The sequence below is a fragment of the Molossus molossus genome, unplaced genomic scaffold (assembly GCF_014108415.1).
Source record: "Molossus molossus isolate mMolMol1 unplaced genomic scaffold, mMolMol1.p scaffold_m16_p_1, whole genome shotgun sequence".
NCBI classification, from domain to species: domain Eukaryota; kingdom Metazoa; phylum Chordata; class Mammalia; order Chiroptera; family Molossidae; genus Molossus; species Molossus molossus.
In genome coordinates this window covers 83774158-83801434 of record NW_023425344.1, presented here as the reverse complement: position 1 = coordinate 83801434, position 27277 = coordinate 83774158, and the positions used below count along the sequence as shown (strand labels likewise).

Genomic DNA, 27277 nt, shown 5'->3' with positions numbered 1-27277 from the left:
GGGGTTAACTATCATTAGTATTGTCTTGCTTATTACCATCTTATAATGTTGCACTATTTCTTTGGTTATATTCGTATGATGTACATTTAGAAAAGCATTATATCACAAGTTTTATATATATATACATGTGTGTATATATATACATATAATATATATATTATTTTGCTGCCTCAGTTAATGAATACTTTGTCAGAGGAAATACGATACTACTAATAATAAAGACTTTCCTATTTGTCTGAGTTGGTGAGATTGCCACTCACCACTTCAAATTTTAACCTTTTTTATTTGTGTGTTACTTATTTATCTCCTAGAAAGTGCTACCTTGCATATATTATAGTCTCTTATGCAAAGTTAACTAATTTTGTTTGAAATTTTGAAAAGTTTTATTGTACTCAGATCATTCAAAGATACTCTGGAAGTATAACTAATTCTTCCCAAAAATGATAGTGTGGATCTCAGAACCATTAAATGATCCAAGTGATTTTATTATTAATTTTGTTATTCATTTCTACTATGTAGTTTTTTTTTTTACTCAATATTATAAGTCAGGTAAGATATGTTTATGCAGTTAACTTGTTTATTTCTGTTTTTAGTAATAAAGAATTAATTACTTGCAAAAGATATATTAATTACTTATAATATAACTTTTGATATAAAGGAAAAAAAACATTTACCATCTGTGTTCAATGGACTTTTAAATATTTTTATATATTTAAGTCATTTTTAAAATAATTTATAGAAGTAGAGCAAAGACATAATAAAAATAACTTAATCAATAATGTCAGTAAGAATTTTAGTATACCAAACCCAAAATTTTATTGCATATATTTCTGTTTTTGAAAATGTATTTATGTGAAATGTGCAGCGTCCTTTGAACTTACTGCTCATCTGTCATGCATAAACCTGGAGCATATTCATCTTGTAAAGACTGATCCATATTGCAAATATACTCCTAATAGATTTGGTTTATTTCTGGTTCTTCTCTTTTTTTTAATCCTCATCTGAGGATATTTTTTCATTTAGCTTCAGATCAAGTGGGAGGGAGGGAGGGGGAGAGAGAGAGAGACAGAGAGAAACATCAGCGTGAGAGAAACACACCAATTGTCTCCTGCATGACCCTGACCAGGGCCTGGGACAACTGGCAACCACGGTACATGCCTTTGGCTTGTATTGAGCCCACGACTATTTGTTCCCCGGGCCCATGCTCTAACCCCTGAGCCAAATCGGCCAGGGCTATTTCTGGTTCTTATACTTACCCTGTCAAAACACAATTATCAAAACAGAACATTTATAGGGCTCATAACTTTTTTGGAAACAGCTATCTTTTTTATCCCGTCAATATAAAATAGTTTCATTTTTAGATTTATGAACACAAATTAGAATAAAAAATTCATGACTCATCTGTTTCCTTCCAGTCACTTTGTAAACATATCTACCTCTGGCATTTGTCCACTTAAATTGTATCAAATTTTACTGCAGAAATATCATTTCAGAATTACTCTCACATTTTTTTAGCAAAATAGGATGGTTTGGGTTTGTCTTGCAAAATATTGTGTGATGACGTCTTTTCCATTATTTACTCTCATTATTGTGTTTGAGGAACTTCATCTAAGATGTCATCATCTGAGCACTCACACTTTGAAATGTCACTTATATGACCAACATTACCAATCTTCTGATTGGTCTAATAATTGTGAAGCATCCTTCGTCAATTTTCTTCTCTTTGATAGTAATGGTGGAAAATGAAAAAATTCTGAATTCTCAACTGTGTTTATTAAAAATTTTAAAGGAAAAAAATAGACAATGTGATGGTGTCTTCATATATCTTTTACATCTTTTTGAAAGACGATGTAATACTTTGGGTAACAATAAGAAAAATGAAAAATGTTATAATAGTGATGATTTATTTTAATACTGTACCATCCTTCTATGTGATTCTATCATTCTTGTATTTTTTATTATTTTAGTCTTATTTAGCATAGTTGGGAATAACTGAATATGTAGCTAAGAGATCAATAATAAGTCAGATATATACAAATAAAGGATCTTATAGAATTTATAAAGTAGAAGAAAAAGATTTTATGAAAGAATATTTGAAATTTTGTGAACTCACAGTAGTTGAAATAGAATTGAGGGATGTTGATTCTGAGAGCCAGCAGGACTGTGAATAATTTAGCCTCCTTAGGCTATGCCTAGCTTTAAATGGATTTACCTCATCCTGTAAAATAACATCTACAGTTCCCAGTGCTTAGGACTCTCTTCTTTACCTTCCACTCCTGCCCTCCTGTTCTAATAAAACTTGTGTATCTTTTGTAAGATGGCTCCATGAGGCTTCTCAAAACTTTGGGGTGTTAAAAACTTTCCAATTACAAAAACTTCTGGATTGTTTATTAAGAATGATAATAGTAAGTTCTGCACTGATGTCTGATATATGCCACATCCTCTGCCAGGTGTCCACACTTATCCTAAACCCTCAAAGAGATATGTAACTACAAGATCACAATTTCAAGAGCTTCAGAGTTTCAAGAAACTATACGATAGTCTCTGCTGCTTTGAAAACTTACCAGATTTTAGGTATCATTTTCTTGAATGGCTAGATGTACATTCCCTAATGCAGGGAATTTTTGCAAGGCATCAAACTAATGGTCAATATGTGGCTTAGAGTAGTTTAAATATAAAAATACTTCTGCCCTGGCCGGTTTGGTTCAGCGGTTAGAGCATCAGCCTGTGGACCAGAGTCCCGGGTTCAGTTCCCGCTAAGGGCATGTTCCTTGGTTGCAGTTTGTCCCTAGCCCTTGTTGGGGTCGTGTGGGTGTCAACCAATAGATGTGTCTCTCTCACATGGATGTTTCTCTTTCTTTCTTACCCCTTCTCTCCCTCCTGCTCTATCTGAAGGTAAATGCAAAAAAAAAAAAGTTCTTGAGTGAGGATAAAAAATACACTTCTGACTGCCCTGGCGGTTGGGCTCAGCAGTAGAGCATCGGCCCTTGGACCAGTGGGTCGTGGGTTCAGTTCTGGCCAAGGGCATGTGCCTCAGTTGTGGTTCCTCCCCAGCCCTGGTCGGTCTTGTGGGAGGCAGCCAGTCAATATGTCCCTCTCATGTCGACGTTTCTCTCTCTCCTTTTCTCTCCCTCTCTTTCCCTCCCACTCTATCTGAAGAAAAATAGAAAAATATTCTCGGGTGAGGATTAAAAAAAAAACTTCTGACAAGGCAAACAGAAAATATAGTATCCTCATAAGAAGGTAGATTCAGAAAGTCAATTAGAAACCCCTTTTGCAATAATTTTAATTGTATAGAAAGAGCATGCATTATGTTTGTGATTAAAAATTAATTTGACAAAAAAATCATCTAGAGTTTATAAGAAATATTTTCTTTTTAAATCTTTTTCATTTTTATACATTTATAAGTTTTTGAGCCACAATTTTCTGCTCTTCAAAATCAAATTAATGAGCCCCCTGCCTGCCTTTGTTTTCCTGTGGTTATTTAAAGGTTTGTTATTACCAGCTCATATGGGAAAGACTTGGTGAAATGCTAACAATCATTATTCTTTCTTGATATTGCTAGAGGGCAGTGTTTACTCACAGGCTCTTTTAGCAGACTAGTACTGTGCCAAATCAAGCATACATAGTTTCATAATCTAGGGAGAATAGTCAGTGCAGGTATTATTTTTTCCATTGGTGTTCAGTTTCCAACTTGGGATCAGCGGGTAGCTAATAATGTCTCTAACTGGATAAAACTAATTTTATATATTTTTGTATTTGTTATGAAATATTTCACTAGTTAATTGTTACTTTAAAAATTAAAATCTGAGCCAACCTAATATTCAATATTATGTTATTTTGCTAGGGGGTGTTATGTGTATCAGACTGTATTATGACGATATACTAATATTTTAAGGAATTATTTAAGATGAACATAGCAGTTAAGATTTTTTAAATCTTAAAAAGGGAGAAATATAGAAAGAATAAATAAGAAGCATTACAGTCTCACAGAATATATTACCTATGTATTTATCTTACTTTAGTTGGTAAGAGGTGACTATTGTTGGTGAGCATCTATATGTTGTAATATAGTATATTTAAGAAATTAATTCAACTTGAATTATTACCTTTCAAATATTAAATATGCTTTATTTCACTTATTATTTTTTGTTGTTATTTATTGATGAAAGAGAAAGAGAAACACCAATGTATTGTTCCGCTTATTTATGTATTCATTGGTTGATTCTTGTATGTGCCCAGACCAGGGATCAAAAGTGCAACCTTGGCATATCGGGATGATGCTCACTGAACTACCCAGTCAGGGCCTCATTTTACTCATTTTTAATAATTCTCTTTGTAATTGTTGTCAAAGCATAGGTATATAATTTAAAATTTCAAGTTTGTTTTTTTTTCAATACTTTTGACTACTTAATATAAAGGATTTTGTAAATGTATTGACCAAGGAAATTTACTAGTTTTCTCATTATTTGATACTTACTGAAAACTCCTCAAGAAAATGTATAATTTCGTGATTATTTGGATCTTTTAATTTATCCCTATTGGTTATCTACATTATATATTTCATTCATTCTTTCAACAAACATTTGAGTGCCTATTATGTGCCAGACATTTTCTTAGACTCTGTACATCAGTGAAAAAAACAGACATAATCTCTACCCTCACTGAATTTATAGTCTACTGGGGGACAGACAATAAAGAAAATAAATATACGATGTGATGTGTTAGGTAATGGTAAGTCTAAAGAGGAAAAAACAAAAAAACTAAAGCAGTGACATGGATGTTAAGTCCTCAGGTGAAGGACGGATTGAATTTTAAATAAGGTAGTTTAGATAAGTCTCACAGAAAAGGTGACTTTTGAATAAATGCTTAAGGAACTGAGGGAAAGAGCAGTCCAAGCAAAAGCAACAGCAAATGCTACAGCCCTGAGGTGGAAGCATGCCAAGGGTGTGACTGGAGCCCAGAGAACTAGGAGGTGAGGTCAAAGAGGTCATCGGAAGACCGATTACATAGGGTCTTAAAGGTCAGAGTTAGGACTTTAGCTTTTATTGTCGTGGTAGAAAGCCACTGGATGCCATTGAGCAGAGGAGTGGCATGTTATGATCTAAACATTTTACTAAGATTATTCAGGCTGCTATGGTAAGGGAAACCCAAGAAGGGCAAGGATGGAATCTAGCAGAGTGCTCATGGGCCATTGTAAAATAATCTAAGCAAGAGATGATGGTGGCTTGAATCAGGAAATTGGGAGTCAGGTTGTGAGAAGTTTTTATATTTTGGATATATTTTGAAGGTAGATCCCACAGGATGCTGGTGACAAATGTACAATACAGGAGAAAGGAGTCAAGAATGATTTCAGATTTTTTTTTTTTTTTTGCCTGAGCAATCAGAACAATAGAATTGTTCTTAACTGAAATTTAGAAGACTGTACTTGAAGGCACAGATTTTAGGAGAAGTCTTAGGAGCTCAGTTTGGGATATGTTCTGTTCTATTAGACATACAAGTAGAGATGTCAAATTGGCATTTGGATATATGAGTTTGGAATTCAGGGGAGAGATTGCGATGGAACTATAAATATAGGAGTTCTCACACTGTATGTAATCATTTGGAGAAAAAGAGAAGAGGTCCAAGTACTGAACATGGACACACCAATATTTGTCAGGGAGATGATGAGGAACCAACAAAGGAGATGAAGAAGGAGCAGTCAGAAAGGTAAGAAGAAAACTAAGTGAATGTGATGTCCTGGAAGCAGACTCAGGGGAGAAACTGTGTTTTGAGGAGGTGAGAGTAGTCAACTAGGTCAGACTACTGATTATTAAAGAAAGATTGAGAATGAGAATTGGCTATTAGATTTAGCAAATTTTTGAAATACATGATAACAGTAGTTTTGGTTGTAAGGTAAAGGCAAGAACCTAATTGGAATGGATTGAGAGGATATTTAATGAAGATTTGTTCTTAATGAAATGCAAACACCTTACAGGCTAGACTTATGCTTTGTTCACTGCTGTATCCTATCAGTCAGGCAGTGAGTGTGAATTCCCCCTTACTCTGACTTTTATTCTATATAGATCTTCACCAAATTGCATGAGGCCCACTCAGGTTAGAGAGGGCAATCTGCTTTACTCCATCTACTGACTCACATGTTGATTTTATCCAGAAACATCCTCACAGACACACCCAGAATAATGTTTAATTTAAATATTTGGACACCTCATGGCTCAGTCAGGTTGATGTGTAAAATTAACCATCACAGAACCATATGATTGTTGATGTGGTTGTCTTTCCACCATTTGACTATTTTTATTTTATTTGTCCCATCAATTCTTTGTTCTCATTTTCCATTTTATCTTTCTTCTTTGGATTAATTGAATTTCCCCCCTGTGATTCTATATTATCACCTTTGTTGGCATATTAACTCTCTTAGTTGTTTTCTTATTGGTTTCTGTAAGACTTATACAATGGTCCTCCAAAAGGCAATTTTGCCTCCTCAGAGAATTTTGGCAATGCCTGGAGACATTTTTGACAAAACAGGGCAAGTGTTACTGGCATCTGGAGGGTAGAGGCCGGGTTGCTGCAAAAATCCTAAAATGCAAAATACAGTGACCCACTACCCCCTCCTACCCAGAAAGACTTATCCAACCCAAAATGTGAATAGTGCAGAGGTTAAGAAATTCTAATCTATAACTCTTCAGCTTATAGCAGTCTTCTGTCGAGTACCACTTCACATGTAGTGTAAATGCTTTACAACAGTACACATTTATTTCCTTGTCCTGGCATTTGTGTTGTCCTGCATTTTATTTCTACATATAAGCCCCACAATAAATTGTTCTTGCTTTAAAGAGTCCATTATTTTTAAATATTTTTAAATAAAAGTCTTTTCTTATATAACCGCATATTTATAATTTCAGAGTCTCTTCTTTTTTCCATATAGATCCAGATTTTCATCTCATACAATTTCTTTCTGTCTGAAGGACTTTCTTCAGCATTTCTAATTGTGTGGAAATGCTGGTGATGAATTCTTTCAGCTTCTGTGTGTGCAGGAATCTTTATTTTACCTTTGTCTCTGAAAGATATTTTTGCTGGACATACAATTTTAAGTTGGTAGGTTTTTGAGTTTTTTTAAATACTTTAAAATTTTCTCTCCACTGTCATTTGTTGTGCACTGTTTTCAAGAACAACGAAAAAACATTCTTCTTGTTGGTGTCTTTTCCCTCTGGCTAAATTGTAAGGTTTTTCTCTTTACAACTGATTTTGAAAAATTTGAGTATTATGATCCTTGGTATAGTTTTATTCATATTTCTTTTGCCTCTGGTTTTTGAAATTTTGGGATTTCTTAGTGTATGAGTTTTATTTTCATCAAATTTGGAAAATGTTCAGCATTTTCTGTTTCTCTCCCATCTTCAAATATTTTTTTCTGTTTCTTGCCCATCTTCTCTCCTTTGTAGTCTCCAATAACATGTATTCAGCTGCTTAAAGTTGCTCATTGATGCACAGGACATGTTTTGTTTCTAGTGGTTTTTTTTTTTTTCTGTCTTTGTTTTATTTTAATGCTTTGTTTTCAAGTTCATTGGTCTTTCTGAGATGTCTAATCTGTTGCTAATCCCATTCAGTATATTTTTTATCTCTACCATTTTATTTTTCATCTCTAGAATTTTTACTTGTTTCTTTTCTTTTTTTTTTTTTTTTTTTTTTTGCATCTGCTGTGTTTCTTCTTAACATGTTCAGTCATTCTTTAGCTTTTTGAATATATGGAATACAAATATAAAAGGATTTTAATGTTGTTGCTTACAATGATACACACACACACACACACACACACATATCAGTTCTGTGCTCATTTTGATTGGATTTTGTTCCTCATTATGAATCATCTTTTCCTTCTGCTTTTCTTGGTGGTATTTTTTTATTAGAGTCTAGTGATTGTGAATTTTCCTTGTTGGGTATTAAATATTTTTATATTATTGTAAATGTTCTTGAGCTTTATTTGGGGATGCAGTTGAATAATATTCAAACAGTATGATTCTTTCAGGGCTTACTTTTATGGTTTACTAATTGAGACCAGGGTAGCATAATTTGGTAGCATAATTTTCCCTATTACTAAGTCCAAACCCTGATACCTTGTTAATTACAGGATTTTATTGTTTTGTTTTATTTTTTATCCTCGCTGGTGATTAAATAACCAATTTCTGGCTTTGTGTGAGCCGGGCAAGTTTTCCCTCTGATTCTTTCAGGTGGTTCTTTCTCTGCTTTGTGTAGTTTCCTCATCTGCGTGCCCTCTTCAGTATGTGGGAAAATGAGTTGTTAGCTAGTTGCAAAGTAATTCAGAAAGACTCCTAATGACAAACAATTGGCTTTGATCAGAAGGGTAGAGGGAAATATAATTGATGTCATGTCCTTAAAAGAAATAAAAGTTGAATATTTGTGATGTAGCCAATTTCTGACATTTTTTAAAACTTAAATGAAGCTGAAGAGCTTGTATTTTATTGTTTTTTATAGTCCATACTCTACAGTGAAGTCACATGCCTTTGTACTCCTCAGTTCTCCCATTCATGGTGTTACTTGAATGGACTCTCCATGTCTCAACATATATAAATGATCCGGTGGAGAGCAACAGGCTTTATTTCACATACAGTATTAGATTTAAGTGTAGTGTGTCTTTATACTTATGGTTCTTGACTGGCATTTTGGTAGCATAAATACTCAATTGTGTGTAATGCAAAGGCATATGCAGCTATACATATAAATCATAACTTATAGGTGGTGAAAGAATATGTATTTAAACCCTATAGGTTGTACAGAAATCTTTGTTTAATGGGAGCCTACATTGACACAGAAAGTAAAATAAAATTAGAGCTTTTTCAGATTTTTTTTCATAAATTATTATTGATGTTTGATATTTGGTACTGACAAAGAAGATTGTACTCTACTTTTAGAAATTAAGAATGATTTCTCACTTCCATAATCTCACAAAATTAATTGAAAGAGTGTGTATGTATTTCTTATGCTTAAACAGTAAACTGGAAAATAAATTTGCCCCTCAGCTAAAGAACTAAATTATTTCATTTCTAGATCTTATTACTTTGGGTTTGTTATGAAGCTTTCTATTAATTTAAAAGGTGGTAACAGGAAACATATGCTTTATAACACCTTTTTATGAGACATTTTAGATATTTATTAAATATCTCATCAATTCTCAAAAATAGTAAGGGTAACTCAACACTAATGAGGACCACTTAAATCTCAGAACTATTTTTGTACAACCTGAAAAGTACACCCTTGAAATTAACATGCTAATGTTCTGTTGGGATTAGGCATGGTTTTGAGTGTATCCTTCGATGAAATGAAAACATTCTGTTGAATAATCCTTGGCATAAGAGTTATATGCAACATTTGTAACAGATACCATTATTTAATAGAATATATGTGATAATCATTATACTTATCTACATTCTGTTTTATTTTAATTAATGGAGTAGATAAAAACAGAACTTTATCATTCAGTTTATTGGTAATCATTCTAATTATCTCGTTTATCTCCTCTTTATCCATCCTTCCCCATTACTCCTTTCTCTTTCCATTTATAGCTCTATGCCATTCCTTGGTTTCTCACCATGTTTACTCGTAAGTATCATTTTCATTTTACTTTGATATTGTGTTAGCAAAAGGACAGCTCCATTCTTCCCCAGTATATTATAGTTACAATAGTATCAGCAGATTTAATTAATTACATAAGCATCCTTATGTAGTTCTAATGTAATAGAGTTGGGTAGAAAAGAATATTGGTTGTTCTCACTGCTGAATATAAAAGAGTATTGTATTGGATGAAAACCTGTTTTACATGTTGTGACATTCATAAAATTTCTGCCCTGTATTGAAAAACAAATTAATATTAAAGTATTTACATAAAGTTTTGGAAGGCAACTTTTACAACCAAATTTGGCTTAATTTTTAGAGGTTCTCTAATAACTAATACTTTTATTTCCTAAACTAGAATTCCTCTAGATGGTAAATAGATTATGTGAATGTAATACTTTAACCAATTACAAATATTAATATAGTGCTCATCATGCTTACATAAACACACATAGGTGAAATACAAAATTTGAAGTACATCTGTATGCACTGGCCTGTAAAGATATCTACAGTAATGTTAAATTTTAAAAATGTGAAAAAAAATAGAAAATTTCTAATTGGATTTTAATGTGAATTTAATAAAGCAAGTATTTCAAGTGCGTGATGGAAATACAACAACACTAAAGTTAACGTGGGTGAACAAGCTTATGAGAATAATATAACTGGAAAAATAATCTAGGAAGAAATATATTGTATGGAATAACTACACCTTTATAATGAATGTTAGAAAAATGTCATCTGTTTAATCAATCTGATTATCAATGTTTTAAGATTCCTTAGAAAGCAATAAATTTACAAAACCAAATAAACTTTTTATAAAACAGTTTGGTAGTACATATTCTTAAATAATAGTTTTGACCATGAGGTAACAGTCATATATCTAGTAAAACACCTTGTTATTGTCTTAATTTTTGTAATTTTGGTTTTTCTTGTAATTAATTTGTTTTTATTTTGTCATTTTACAGATGTATTTCCACTGCACAAAATTTTTCACCTGTGGGATACTTTGCTACTTGGCAATTCCTCTTTCCCATTCTGTATTGGAGTAGCAATTCTTCAGCAGCTACGGGACCGGCTTTTGGCTAATGGCTTTAATGAGTGCATTCTTCTCTTCTCTGATTTACCAGGTATAGATATAAATAAATGGAATCACTCGGTGAAATTTACTTATAAGATAATGAGTAATTCTCACACCAATTTGCACAAACCATGGTTTGAGTCCTCAGAATCTCTTCTGCTTGAGCCTCATCATCCCTCTCTGGAGACTCCCCTGACTACTTACTGCCTCTTCTGCTGGGCCAGCATTGTAGATGCAAACCTGGGTCAGTCTAGCTCACTCTGGTTTACTGTCATGCTGGTGATGCCATCTAAAGGGTACAAGAGCTGAGGGCAGTGCCAGATATATATATATATATATATATATATATATATATATATATATATATATATATATATATTTTTTTTTTTTTTTTTTTTTTTTTTTTTTTTTTCTTCTTAGAACAGACCTGTTCATCTTCAGCTGGGAAGGTGTTTGAGAATCCACGGTTATACAAAGATGTAAATCTCATGGAACTTGCTCCCTCCTATTCATAACTTCTTATTAACAGTTTTACAGATTTAGTAAAGGAGACATTGTTCTCTTGGGAGGGCAAATGACAGTCTAGGGAAACTCCATGTCATGCAGTACAGGATACTAAATTAAGCTATGTATTGTATTCACAAGTGAGGAGTTTGTACAACTAGGAGTTGAATGCTTATGTGTAGAAATATGGAATGCAGCTGTGGTCTAAGCTTTTACACTGTGGTTGAAAAGGTGAAGGTAACATGGTTACCTGGGATATAAAAATCTGTGTAAGAAAAAGCTAAACCAAAATGTTTTTCAGGTAGAAGAATTCTACTTTCTTCAAACAGTATCTCATTGACTCCAGTCGTTCTGCTGAATTTATTGCTGGTCTCTATATTTTCAGGCAGGCACAAGTGACTGCTGATAATAAACACTTAAAATTATCCAAGAGATAAACTTGCCTAAAAAACTAAAGAACATAAAGAAACATACATTATTATTATATATTTATTAAGCACTCTCAAGAGGAATAATAAACCTGCTGCCTACCTTGATTTTTCTTTTTAGTGGATTATCTGTACCTAATTCTCCACCATTTTTCTGTTGTTGAAAATCACCCTTTTTGGGAAAATAACAAAAATGCTAAATTTGTTTAAAACTTCTTTCTTCTTCCCCCTAAGTTAAAAATATCACCATCAGCTTTCTAACTTACCGAGTTTTAATTAAAGTAAATCATTTCTTATGTGAACAAATTGTAGTTTAGTACTTACATTATTTTTTCTGGGAGAGTCTTTATGAAAATCAAGTTTTATTTCTTTTCTTTTTTTTCTGTTCCTTCCTTCCTTCCCTCCTTCCTTCTTTCCCTCCCTCCTTCCTTCTTTCCCTCCCTCCCTCCCTTCTTTTCCTTCCTTCCTTCCTTCCTTCCTTCCTTCCTTCCTTCCTTCCTTCCTTCCTTCCTTCCTTCTTCCTTCTTCCTTCTTCCTTCCATCCATTCTTTCATTCTTTTAAGGTGTTGAACAGTAATAAAGACACTGGTTTTTCAAATTAGGACGACTGTCTGTACCCTTCAGATATTTTTCTGTCATTTCCAACATGCCAAGTAAACAGAGGATGATTTATTAGAATTAAAAGAATTTTTCTGGTCATTTCTCAAAATATATAAGAATGCTGACTATAAATGTTCAAGTCAAGAAAATTTCATGCTTTTCAATTTTGTATGTAAATTATCCAGTTAAACCCTGGTGAAGGAGTCTGTTTTCATACTCTATGGACAGATCAGTAGTAATTCTGCCTGTTAATTAAAACAAAACCATTATTTCTCAGTTCAGAAAGTAAGAACATAAGTTTGTTCAGACTGACTCGTTAAAAAGGTAAACCCTGTTTACTTTTGTTTTTTGTTTGTTTGAATTTAATTTAATTTTTTCCATCACCATTTATCCTCTCTATGCCCTGTTCCACCTACCCCTCACCCCTGAAATAACCATACTATTGTCCATGTCCATGAGTTCATTTACTTTTGAAAATAGGATGCCCTCTACGCTGTGAATTGCCTTGATGCTCAGTGCCATTATTCTGGCCCATCACTTACTTGGGCACACTATATATGACTCCCATTGGGGAAGAAGAAAGTGTATAAGAAAAATGTGATTTAAAATAAAACAGAAAGGTTTAAATGCAAGTTTTTCCCTTAAGTTTTGTTATATTTTTAATCAAAGTGCACTTATTTAGGATGTCTTTCCTAAATACTAGATCTAAAGAGATGTCTTTTTAAAATGTTGAGTCCCATAACGGTTCCTGATGCTCAAAGGAACAGGGAAGTGGTCATGGGAAGTCCTAAAAACTGAATTCAGATTAGCACACACAAACACACTGAAGGTCCCTTTTCTAAGAAAACCATTATGTGATATAAGCTTGCATCCTAATTTGAAAGAAATAAGCTGGGTTTTTTTTAAAGATTACAAAAAATAAAGAATTGATAGGCTAACTGTGTATTTCACTTAATCCTTGAGATGGTCTTTGTGGGAAAGATAAGTTAGAATTAATCACTGATTTAAAGTCACTAATTATGTTGTACTTTACTGAAATCCCCACTTAACTGAGTTTAAAAGCATAACTAAGCAATCAGAACAAATTTAACTGAATTCTTTGCTGAAGCAGATTGGTCAATTCACTGTTCAAAGCATCTCTTGACAGTAACCTTGTGAACAAAATAGACTTTCTTACTTTTTAAAAAAATTCTTATTTTTAGTTGTTTCTTTCTACAAAGAGAGGCCCAACAGCCTAGTGGTTAAGAGCATGGAATGTAGAACCAGATCATCTGGGTTTCAGATCCTGGCTCTGCCACTTACAGTGGTATGACCTTAGGGATATGCTTGACCTCTTTGTATCTATTTCCTTAACCCTGTTTACATGAGAATGATAATTGTACCTTCCTTGTAGGGTTCTTGTATTAAGTAAATCAGTATATTTCATGTAGATTTTCTTATCTGCCAAAGCAGTTGAGTGATTACCTAAGATGTCAAGTAAGCCTTCAATTTTAAGTCTATATTATGACCCAAAAAAATATTTTCATTGCTCAGAAACAGTGTAGTACAGTGGATAAAGGGCATAGACTTTGGAGTCAAGACAGATGTGGGTCTGAGTCCTAGTTCCAACACTCACTACCTGTGGATTTGCTGCTAAAAGAGTGGTCTGTGGAGTGAGAAAATATGTGTTCACATTCCTGCCCTACACATAGTAGCTGTGTGAACTTGGACAAAATTTTAATCTCATTGGAAAGAGACTCCTATACATTATGAAAATTTCAATAAGGTGGAGTTAATAATCTCTGCTTTAGTGTTATGGTGAGCACTAAAGATAATATACATAAAGCACCTGACATAATACCTGGTATCAGGTATGCATAACTATTTTTAAAGTACATATAGTATTTAATATTTTAAATATGTAAAGAATGTGTAACTTTCAGTCTTTATAAATTCTTTCTTCTTCCTTTTCTTCACTTTACACTAGCCCTTTGATTTTTGAGGAGAGAACACACAGAGATAAATTATTATTATTGCCAGCAATTGTTTCCAACTTCTGTTCCCTTGCAGATGATATAGTATGATGTTACATTCCTAGGAAGTACAAGTGGTGCTAGAAAATTTTGCTAAAAGTTCTTGACATGTATTGGTATGTGTGTCATTTTAATACTAGATAGAGAAAGTAACTATGAGAGCAGTACATTTGGTATTTGTCCATCTAAAAATAGTAGCAGCGTGTTTTGGAAGAAATACTGAGTTTTTCATAGCACCATCCAATACTGGATGTTGGCCATTGATGTTAAGGGAACAGTTTCCAAGGTTACCACCCTGTAAGCCCAGTTACAGGATGAGGTCTGTCAGCCTTCAGCCTGCTCTCTCTGATACTGTTCTGCTACAGTGTCCATGTGGCTGATTTTTATTTAAATTTTTTGAGCTACATTCAAGCAGTTTTCAAGATAGTATGATAATCTGAATAAAACCAAAATGGTAATAGTTTTAGAGTCAATGTGTAATAGCTGAGATGTTTAAATTAATTTTTTGTTTTGTTGGTGCATTTCCATATATAGTTGACAAACATTTATGTCATTATATATGGTTGAAATAAAATTTTAGAATGCATATCTTTGTAATCTTGAGAATCTTCAAATTAAGAATATTTAGAAACAGGAAAGAAGTTTGTCTTAGAGAACTTATAGAAACAAATTGAGAAATCTGTGTGGAACAACACTTGATTTATTATCAGATATTAAAATAGTTACTTTAACATTAAGATAAAGAAATATGTATATATTGTATTAGTGCCCTAAGTAGCTAGGACAAGGTACTTATCTCTTCTGACTTAAAGTACTTTTGTAGTGCAGCCTTTCTCGTGATTTAGCGTAGCATGGAATATTTCATGAAAGCAATACATCTTTTGAGTAGCACAGTTGTGTACCAAGATGCCTAAAATCTATAAGAAATCCAGGCCATTTTTATCAAATAACATACATGGATGTTAGGACTGAAACAAAATGAGTCCAGGTATTAAAATCTAAGAAATAGAGCCAAGTACCAAAATATGAAAACTCTTTAAAACTCTGTGGCATTATTTTCCTGTTTATTCCCAAGATGGAATTGGAAATTGCTGAGTTAGGAGTAAATTCAACTCACTTTACAAAATTACATAGATTTTTAAAATACTCTTGATAATCCCTGCAGTGGCAAAGGGGAGAAGAAGGGCAATGAAAAACAATCTGAATTTTCCATTAACAGCTCTTCACTTCCATTTAGGGACAAATATAAAAGAAATAGGGTTACCATAATATTTATGTGTCATCTCCCAATTATAAACATTGGCTCAGATTTTTTAAAACTATATAACTTGAGCCAGACATAACTGATTGTAGCCAGTAGACTATTAATTTGTGACCCCTTTATTAAGTAAGTAGTTGTAATGATGGTAAAAGTGATAGGAACTTATAACAGTAACAGTACCAAGTCTGGAGGAGTTAGAGAACCTTCCCTCAGTAAGTGATGTTTAAGGTGATATCCAAAATTAATTGTCACTGGGGAGTGGGAAGTGGAGAGGGGAGAATCTTCTAGACAGAGAGAAGAAAATGTTCAAAAAGCCCCAAACAACTCAAAGAATTGGAATGAAGTTCTTAGAGCAAAAGGGAACATGGCTAGAAAGAGAATGGAGAAGCAGACAAGGAATGATCATGCAGGATCTTGTAGGCCTCATTAGGGGTATTTTAAAAATATGTTTTTAGCCCAACTGATATGGCTCAGTGGTTGAGCGTTGACCCATGCACCAGGAGGTGGCTAGTTTGATTCCCAGTCAGGGCACATGCCAACTTTGTGAGTTAAATCCCCAGTGGGGGACATGCAGGAGGCAGCCTCTCAATGTTCTCTCTCATCAATGTTTCTATCTCTCTCCCTCTCTTTCCCTCTCTAAAATCAATAAAGAAAAAAAAATTCTAAAAATATATCTGTAGAGGTATTTTCTTTTTATTGTTTTTAAAAGAATGAAGAGTGTCACTGAAAATAACATCAGAAACCAAAACATGAATGCTGTATTGATATTTGTTGACATTCTTGTCTATGTACACTCTTTTCAAGGAGACTTATCATGAGCAAGGCAAAGGATTCTTAATGTAAGTGCCCCCAATAATTATTCGTAATTCCTTTTTTCTGCCTTTGCCAATATAGAGCGGAGAGCTGATTTGGTGAAAATGTAAAGCAATGATAGCACACAGTTGTTCAGTGAAGGTTTTGTATTTTCAGGCCTGTAAGATTTTTTTTTTAAGCAGAGAACCATTAATTATTCACATTTCCTGCTTGTACATACATGATGTTACTGCATGTCTCATTCTATGTGTATCTTCATGGAATTGCAAAAGGATAGTCATTATGGAAATTAAATAAGGAGATTTTAGCTGTGGTCCTCAGCTCCCCCCACACACCCATTAAATTACACATTAAAATTTAAATGGAATGTAAAACACTAAATCGTTTAAAGTTGGTTAAGGAGATGAGAGAGTAATTTGTTTTTATTAACATGATTGTATAGTCACTGAAATACAACTGTGAAAAATGTATTTTCAAAATCTCATTAGGTTATATCAGCCTTGTTTAGAGGGGGTATATATATACTGCATTATTTTATGGAAAAGGGGAAATTTTGAAAACAGATGTATATTATAATACATGACTTCCAAGCTGAAAATAAGCGTTCATGGAAAACACACTAGAATGATTGTTAAAGATTCAAGTTGTGAAATGGTTATAAGAAGCTGGGAGAGTTCTTATAACACTGATCTAGTTGTGGATCTTGATGCATACCACTAATTTCCCTATAGGTACATAGTTTATAAAGTTAAAAGAAATATTTCTTATGTACTGGGAACTATAATGAAAAATAAGGTCAGCGTTGATCAGATTTTTCTACTTACCTTGAAAATTGAGAATCAAGTCCAGCCAGTGTGGCTCAGTGGATGAGCGTTGACCCATGCACCAAGAGGTCACTGGTTCAATTACCAGTCAGGGCACATGCCCAGTTTGTGGGCCAAATCCCCAGTGGGGGGCATGCAGGAGGCGGCCAATCAATGTACTCTCTCATCGATATTTCTGTCTCTCCCTCTCCCTTCCTCTCTCTTTAAAATCAATAAAGAAAAAAAATTTTTTTAAGAAAATTGAGAGTAGATTATTTAAAATTGGTCCAAAGACTTCAAGAATATAATGGAAATGCTCCTCTGTAGGAGAGATGTTTGCTTTATGACTGACAAGGGTTTCTGCTTTCTGAATTGTTTTGAGCAGTTCAAAAATTACCTTATAATTATTATAGATAAACATATTTTGTTTCAAGTCACCAGTGATAGAATTTTTATATTTATTTTATATTTGTTGAGTGTTTATATGTGCCTTGAGTTTGCAAAACACTTAAAATATATATTTTTTTACTTTTGAAATCTATTAAAATAATCATCCTCAAAAATCTTTAGAAGTTAGAAACTATGTTTAAAATTTACTACTGATGATACAGTCGTCCCTCGTTTATCATCGTTAATTCGTTCCAGACTCTAGCGGTTGGTTGCACCTGGCGTTGAAGGATTCCTGGGGTGCTCGAATACATAGGCCTACAGTCCATATGTACAGTAATTTTAATTTTAATTGTAATACAAGGATGTATAATTGACTCAGACAACCGAGTGCACGCTGTATTGTTTTCACTGTCTCGATCAACTTTTTAATGAATGTATTTGAAAAAACTGCGATAGAGTGAAGCTGCAAAAGTCTAAACACAAAGTGGTGAGGGATGACTGTATACTGCTGATGGATAGTGCAGGTAACAATATAAGGACCAAAATTATCATGCTTAGAGTGACATTTAACAAATAATGTTCATACATGGTTCATACTTCAATGATATATAGTACTCATGGGTCTCATTTTTCTTCCTCCTCTTCCTAGCCCTATACGTTTACACAAAAGTGAAAGTAATCTGACATGCTACCTATCTTAAATGGTGAACTTAAACAGAATGAAAAATACCTGTATGTCCCCTCTAAGTGTGGAAGTATCAGAACAAATAAAATAAAAACAAACTAAAAGACTACAGGAAAAGAAAAGGAATAATATGCCAGTGTGCTCATAGACTAGTTATTTAATATTATGTCATGTAAAGCAAATTAGAATTTTCTTTTATTATAAGAAATTATATTTAATTACTTCTAAAACTACACACCATTTAAATCCTTCAATATAGACATTTATCAGTCATATGAAAAATGCTTATTCAACTTGATCAGAATGTTCCAAAAAAAAAAAAAAATCAGACTCCTGTTTTGCTTGATTCACTATTAAGTATAGGAATAAAAAAAGAACATGATGGCTGCTACTGACCTGGTGGAAATCTTCCACATGACTGCAGCGTTCTTTTTCCCTGTGTCTGGGTGCCCTTACCAACACCAGCTGCTTTGCATCATCATATCTACCTACTCAGCTGATAAATGATGAAAACCATTATGTTAAGGACAGAAAACAGTTTAAGTATCCATATATCAGTAATGCTTATTGCATTTCTTATTTATTTCTCACTTCGTGGTAGGCAGTGAGCAGCAGAGATGATAGATGCTTAGCAAAATGTGTCAAAATGTCATATGTATATCATGGATTCGAAAGGCTGAGTGAATTAAAGTAGGAGCCGGTAACATATTATATCATCCTGTCCCCTTTAGACTGCATAACCAAGATGGTATTTTCAAAATATATCCATTCATTTATTCAACAAATACTTATCAATTTTCTACTAGGAATGTGTGTGTGTGTGAGAGAGAGATAAATGTAAATGTATGTAAGTCTATAATTAATAATTCGTCTTATTTCTGGTTTATCATTTTTTGTACTGGCCCAAAGCATTCTTACATAATTATTTAAAGGTGATTCAGTGGTATCCTGTAACTGTGGCTGGCACTTTTAACGTGAGTTATCTTAATTACATGTGGTATCACCTTCCAGTTCCAGTAAGTTACTTGACTGGCTTGTGCATTAATTCCTTAACTTTTCAGGGAGGGACTTCAACTTCCCTCTCAGAATTGCTCTGTAGAATTAATAGGATTTGGAATCCAATGGAGTGTTAGGTGTGTGGATGTATTCCAAAACCCTAAGTAACATACCGAGTGGGAGCAAGTTAGGAAATTGGTGAGTGGGTATGGCACTCGGAAAGATAGTGAGTAAAGTTTTAGTTGTGTGCTTACGATGTTTATGGGACCTAGACAGAGCAGCTAAGGCCCTGTTGGAGATTTTGAGTGACAAAATGACAAATATAATTTGAAGATTAGTCAGAGACTAAAATTTCCTCTGGTATCTTTTTTTTTTTTTGTCTCCCCTGTTAGTTTTAGGTTTTCCTAGAGATTTCGTCTTAAACAAGTTCTTTCAGTTGTATTGCCCTATTACTATACAGGAGCCCTATTGATACGTAGGTAAACTGTAGGGAAGGGAGAGTGTTCTGTAATCCTGTGATTAAGTCTCAGTCTTTTATCAAGCCTATATCCCTGAGTGGTGACCTTCACAAGTGCTTCTTAGTTCCTGTCCCTCTTAGGTGAGACAGGGACCCTTAGGGGGCTGGAGTTGGGTACTTTTCTCCCCCCACATAGAGGCCTAGAGGGGGCTGGAGTTGGGTACTTTTCTCCCCCCACATAGAGGCCTAGAGGGGGCTGGAGTTGGGTACTTTTCTCCCCCCACATAGAGGCCTAGAGGGGGCTGGAGTTGGGTACTTTTCTCCCCCCACATAGAGGCCTAGAGGGGGCTGGAGTTGGGTACTTTTCTCCCCCCACACAGAGGCCTAGAGGGGGCTGGAGTTGGGTACTTTTCTCCCCCCACATAGAGGCCTAGAGGGGGCTGGAGTTGGGTATTTTTCTCCCCCCACATAGAGGCCTAGAGGGGGCTGGAGTTGGGTATTTCCCTTCCCCCAGGTCGCTTAGGCTCTGGTAAAATTGTTTCCCCTGAGTGCAGGCCGTGTTAAGGAGAACAGAATTATCTGGAGATATTTTTAAATGGCTAGTTTTCCACTTTCCCTGCTGGAAGCACAATACTTTTTTGTGATCTTTATGATGTTTAAAGCACAAATGGAATTAAGAATATGAAAAGGAGCATATAACAAGGACAAGTTACTCAAAAAATATTATATTGATTAATAATAGTGTCAGTAAGTCTAACCTCCAATACATGCAAGATTATGGAAAATACCGTATTTGGAACAAAAATTGCAAAGCAACAGTAGGTTTAATTTTGGGAAATAGTTAATAATATTTGTCAGTAAGACTCACCAACTTTGAGTTCGTGTTTTTGAGCTGTGAAGCACGAAAGTAGATGAACTAGTTGTTAAGAAATTTTGGCCACTTTCTATGAGACCTTAGGTTAAGTAAGTTTATTCATTCAACATGTTTAATAAAAAAGTACTATTACTGGACCATAAAGATAAGGAGAAGACATAGTACTAGACCTGAAGGAGCATGGAGAGAAAGCACTGGAGGCTTAGAAACTAGCATAAGGATGACACAGAGGTGTGCAATTGCATGATCATCTTAATGTAAGAAGGATGCTAATAGGGTGACTAGAGGAGAGGATGAGAGATAGCTGCAGTGGATGGGCTGGGGTGATAGTGCCGATGGTAGAGATAAAAACTGGTGAAACAAACTAAACAAACATAGATACAAAGAACAAATTAATGGTCACCAGATGGGAGGGGGCTTGGGGGAATGGGTGAAAAGGTGAAAGGGATTAAGATGTGCAAATTGCCAGTTATATAAATAGTCATGGGGTTGTAAAATACAACATAGGGAATATAGTCAGTAACATTGTAATATCAGGTGGATACTAGACTAATCGGAGTGATCACTTGGTAAGGTATAAAAATGTCTAATCACTATGTTGTACACCTGAAACTAATATAACATTGTATGTTGCCTGCAATTAAAAAATAATTTTTTTAAAAGCACAAAATTGTTTAAAGAAAATATTTAAAATACTATATTCTGTTACTTTAAAATTAAGTATATATTTAAAAATACATCACTTTCAGATATATAGTTGATGTATAGGTGCCTAGACATATAGTTAATTTAGGCCTATAGGTATTTCCTATTCTGTTTATTCAATCTGATATGTACTCCTTTTTAAATAGTGTTTAGTCCATTTACCTTTAATCTGATTATTCATAAGATTGGGTTTATTTCTAGTTGCCCTATCTGCTCTGTGTTTCTCTTCCTTTTCTGACTTCTTTGGGTTAAATATTTGTAACATTTCATTTTTTAATACTTTTATTGACTTTTAGTTTTACCTTTTGAATTATTTTGTTTATTGCTCTAGGGTCTGTTATCTGCATTTTTTATTTATTACAGTTTAAACAGAGTCAATATTGTACAATTTCATACAAAATGTAAGAACTTTGCAAAAATGTGATTCCATTTACTTTTTACCTTCCATGTCTTATAACATTGTTGCTATATATTTTATGTCTATGTTTGTAATCAATTCCACAATATAATGCATTATTTTGGCTAACTGTCTTTTAAACATATGAAGAGAAGCAAAAAGATAACATATGTATTTACCCATATTTTTCCAAAATTAGTGCTCTTTATTCCTTCCTGTTGATTTGTGTTTCTTCTGTTCTAGTATTTCAGTTTAGTTCTTTTTTATTGTTTGTATTCCTCTGTCTGTTCACTTTGACTATATTTTCCTTTAAATCCTTGAATGTGTATATATAGTACTTTAAAGTCCTTGTCTACTATTTCCAATTCTGGATGATCTTGTGGGTCTATTTCTATCATTATAGGTCACATTTTTCTGCTTTGCATATCTAGTTATTGTTTATTATATAATGAATAGTAATGAAGACACATTGCAAGAAGTCTGGGTTTTACCATCTTCTTTTAAAAAGTGTTGAGTTTTGTTCTGCTAGATAATTAAATAACTGGTGGGTCCTTTTATTTATGTTAATTTGGTTCTAGTCTCTTTTAATTTTTTTACATACTTCATAAATGTGGCATGTGGCAGTCTTTAACTAAATACCCAAGATGATCCATGGGAACTGTCACTGACTGGACCAAACTCCAACATCTCTCAACAATTACTCATTTTTTATGGTCCCTCAGCACTTAAAACTATTCCTTAAATATAGCAAGTTCAATATTAGTTCAGTTAAATAAACAGGAGGGTGGCTTTTATGGACCCATTGGCATGGAGAAATACATTTAATCCTAAACCTAAGTTTGTACTTTGCTAACTCTCACATAGTGAGCTTCATTTCAAAAGCTAGATTGTGGCCCTGGCCAGTTGCTCAGTGGTTAGAGCTTCAGCCCACAGACCAGAGTCCCAGGTTCGGTTTTGGTTCCCACTAAGGGCACGTACCTTGGTTGCAGTTTGTCCCAGCCCCGGTTGGGGTCATGTGGGTGACAGCCACTTAGTGTATCTCTCTCACATAGATGTTTCTCTCTCTTCCTCCCTCTCTCCCTCCCACTCTATCTGAAGATAAATGCAAAAAAATGTCCTCGAATAAGGATAAAAAAAAAAAGTATAAAAAATGAAAACCTAGATTGTGAATAGAAAATTTGGGTAATATGGATAATCTCTAGTTGTAGCAGCTTGGAATCACTTTTATAGTTTAACAATATTTTAAAGTTTTTTATCTTGTATAAATATCACAACTATGTTAAGTAGATTTTCTTATCACCATTTTGCTCTTGAAGGAACTGAGACATAGTGATCTTGCAGAACGCTCATTATTACATAAGTTAGTAGCTGGTATTTGGAGTCCAAATGCAGTACTTTTCCACTTTTTAAGATAACATGTTATTTGTTTACAAAAGTAGGGTTTGTTTTTTGTTTTTTTTTTAGCTGAGAACAGTTCTATCTGGGAAGTTTCAAGTGGTTCAATCTAGTAGCTTCATCAGTCCAGTTCTGACTTCCTAGGAAGCTCATTTTTAAGTACAAAAATGACCATCCATACCTGATGTTAGATAAAGCCCTCAAGTAAAATACTAACCATTTCTTTTCTTTCCACATGTGTGAGCCCTTCCTCAGTGAACAGCAAATAAAACTTTGACTTTAAAAAAATTTGTTAACGCAGTTTAAATATAAGACATTATCTCCACAACATATCTTCTCTTATTTAAGCAAGTCATGTCTTAGGGTTGTGGTTTGGATATACAAAATCATTTGTCTCCCATCCTTGGCAGTTCTCCTGGCTGCTTTCCCCCGACTGCCTCACAGAAGCAACCGTGAGCTTAGTGTCTCAAACAGAGGGTGGTATGGAACAGTAATCACACTACTGTTAACTACAGATGAGTGTTTTAGATGGGAAAGGAAATGTTTCAGTCAAATTGCCCAATATATTAAATGTCCTGTGTAAACTAAGATATTCTAAAATGGCTTCAGTGGTTCTCTTGTCATGGGATTGCAGGATTGGGGTAAAATTAATAACATTTTAATTATTGCAAATCCAGTTTCTATTTTATGTTCAATAAAATGCAAGAGTATATTTTAAATGATAGTATTTTTGTGACAATGGAGTTTGTTTGCATGTGGATTAAAAGCTATAATTTATCAAGAGGTAAATCAAGTATAATAGAGGGATGACATGATTACAGGTTTTTAACTTCTTCATTAGTTCTTTAAGAAAGAATAAAACTTATTTAAAAGGAAGTGCCCTTGGAGATATTTACTTTGCCATTTTTCCTGATGTCATTCATGTCCCTGTTTTTTGTTTCTTAAATTAATAGATTTTATTTTTTTAGGGAAGTTTTACATTCACAGGAAAATTAAGCAGGTAGTGCAGAGTTCCCATATTTCCCCTCTTCCCTGATCATAATTCTTTTTTTTTTATCCTCACCTGAGGACATTTTTTTTTTTTTTTTGCATTTATCTTCAGATAGAGCAGGAGGGAGAGAAGGAGGAAGAGAAAGAGAGAAACATCGACGTGAGAGAGACACATTGAGTGGCTGCCACCCACACAACCCCAACCCGGGCCAGGGACAAACTGCAACTGAGGTACGTGCCTTAGCGGGAACCGAACCCAGGACTCTCTGGACCACAGGCCAACGCTCTAACCGCTGAGTCAAACCAGCCAGGGCTCATAATTTTTTCTATGTTCAACATCTTGCCTTAATGTATTACATTCATTACAGTTGTTGAGACAATGCCAATAATGCATTATTATTAACTAAGGTCCATAGTTTACACTAAGCTTCACATTTTGCGTTGAACAGTTCTACAGGTTTTGACAAATGCATAATGTTATATAGTCACTCCTACAGTATTATACAAAACAGTTTTACCACTCTAAAAATCTCCTGTATTGAACTCGTCATTCGTCCTCTCCGTCTTCCCTTACCCTCCAGACTCCTGGCAACCAGTGATCTTTTCACTGTATGTATAGTTTGCCTTTTCCAGAATGTCATAGAGTTAGAATCATAGACTATGTAGACTTTTCAGACTTTTTCCTTCATGTCTGCTCAGAGCTTTATAGCTCATTTATTTTTATTGCTGAATAATAGTACAAGTCCTTGGATTTTGAAAGGTAGAAAAGAATATTTTTTAAAAGATGATCTCTTTCTAAAGAGAAATCTACCAAGTGCAAAATAGAAAATTAAGCTATATTCCAAGTGTGTTTAAAACAAGAAAGCAGACTAACTGGGCTCTAAGGCCTTATGCTTTTTTTTTAATTGAAGTGCTAAATTTTTTTATGTGTTTTATATATCTGTAAGTTTATCTATAAAATCTTGGGTTCCTATTATGTGCTGGGATAGTCTTATTTCTATTTCATAACACGCTCAGGAATTAAGTAATATCAACCCTATGATTAAGAAAAGAGATGCAGAAAAATGAGTTGGCCAAAGCTATCCAACATGTAGTAATTGAATTGAGAATCAAACCCAGCTCATACTGCCTCCCATGTTAATATTCTTTACAGTATGTCATTTTTATTATACTGCTTTCTGGGCCACTTTGCAGGCCAAGAGCTAGAACAAAGGGATGAGGCTTCAAGCCTGCTGCACCCATAACCTGCCTTTATTTTCAACCCTTTTGAACCAGAGTTGTTGTTTGTTTGTTTTTTATCCTCATCCGAGGACGTTTTTCCATATTTTGTTCAGATAGAATGGGAGGGAGGGATGGAGGGAGGGAGGGGGAGAGAGAGAGAGAGAGAGAGAGAGAAACATCAACATGAAAGGGACACATCGAGTGGTTGCACCCGCAGGACCCAACCAGGGCCGGGGACAAACTGCAACCAAGGTACGTGCCCTCAGTGGGAACCACAGGCCAACATTCTAACCGCTGAGTCATACTGGCCAGGGCTTGAACCAGAGTTTTTAAAGTTTGAAACTTTTCTAATTAAGAATGACAAATTGTATACATATGTTCATCTCTGTTTTCTTCTGAAATATCACTGAAGTGATAGTAAAAGAATGAAAAAAACATAATTCTAAGAACACAGAGAATGTAAGAAGAACACGAGTAGACAAGAAATGTCACCAAATATTTGGAAGATAGAAACCAATTACATAAGTAGTAACTTACTTAATAAAGCAAAGAAAACGGAAACCTCCCTACAAAGGAGGAAACCAGTACGAGACAAGCCAGTTCCTGCAGAGCACCAAAGAGGCTCAGGAATTGAAAGTAAACGGAAAATTAGACAGAAAACTAGAGAAGAATCCACTGAATGTCTGTCTAGGAATTGTTTCATTTCTCCCACTCCTACAGATCTTTGCTTTCTCCCTACTAGCCAAGAGTCTACTCCTCTGACACCCAGAAGACTTAAAGATAGGAGCAGATCCAGGTTTTGTGGTGTAAAGCTTATGCACTCTGGGGAGGCAGCCCTTTTTAAGAAGAAGATATTAATTACAATACAAAATTAGATCATTAAAAGAATATTTAGAATGAACAAAGAGATCACAAAAATTACAAAACAAAAAAGCAATATTATTTATTAAATGTCATATATATGTGTGTGTATACACATTCATATTCATTGATCACCTCTTCATATAACAATAATTGTGCTATAGTTTTTATAGAGAAAATAAATGATCAATCTTTCCACTGACAGGGTTAGTTGAAATTTGTGGTTTTTTTAAAAATTAATAGTAGGAATACATAAAACATAACAGCACAGGTATAGTCTCTCTGTTTCTTATAATGCTATAGGTTTGTTTCCTGTGAACACAAAAATGTCATTTTGTGAAATTCCTATCAAAAAAGAAAAAAGTTAATGGTGTACTTATAACTGTATATGTAACATTATCAAGTGTACTTCCAGAAGGAAAGTATTTCTCTTTTGATCTGGCATCACTGAGAGCCAAATTCTCTGCTTACAGTTTTACATATTTAATGTTTGAAAGAATTTCTGTTTGGTTTTTGGCTCTGTACATGGCAACTCTGTTTCTACTACCCATAAACTTCTGGTGCTGGAACACATTCTTATTGCATTACAACCTCTGCTCCTATATAGTGGGTGGTGGAAGTATTCCAGGAAGTCATTCCTAGAGTTAGCAATAACTTTACTAGACTATCAAAGATAAACAAAGCAAGGTACTAGTTAAAGTAGTAAGGTTTTAGTCAGTAATATACTGGTACAATAAGGAAGAGTTCACCATGAATTGAACTCAACTTCAGTTTGTACACAGGTGATGGGGTGTTTTAAAGGGAGAATGAAGGAGTAGGGAGGGAGGTGGCTAGGGGCTCAGAAGATTCAGGGAAGTGAAAATTTATAAAAGTTTGATGGGGGACGTTGGTCCATGGGAAACCTACCCGGGTTTGCTAACTGGTACGTATTGATGTTCGGTTCCCACCTTCCCACAGAGACTAGAAGACAGGGACCCATCTTCAGGTGTTGCCTGGAACAGTACATTCTTTTGGCAGGTTTGATTTTCCTCAAGCAGACACTTGAAGGGGGAGTTCAGGTCATCCCAGTGATGTGGTCTTGAACTGCTATAAACTCTGTTAATGTTTTGTTTAAATATCGTAGGCCAGGCCCTGGCCGGTTTGGCTCAGTGGTTAGAGCGTCGGCCTGCGGTCCGGA

At 34.4% G+C, this 27277-nt stretch overlaps 1 protein-coding gene across 8 annotated transcripts in view; it reads left to right on the top strand.

Moving 5' to 3' along the window:
* Window positions 1-27277, top strand: part of TBCK (TBC1 domain containing kinase) — a 221172-nt gene that overhangs the window by 111559 nt on the left and 82336 nt on the right. For all 8 annotated transcript variants that reach the window (XM_036256074.1, XM_036256083.1, XM_036256032.1 and 5 more), the window contains 2 exons: window positions 9582-9618; window positions 10596-10757. In XM_036256074.1, coding sequence (XP_036111967.1) covers window positions 9582-9618; window positions 10596-10757 — 199 coding nt within the window. The remainder of the gene's footprint in view (window positions 1-9581; window positions 9619-10595; window positions 10758-27277) is intronic.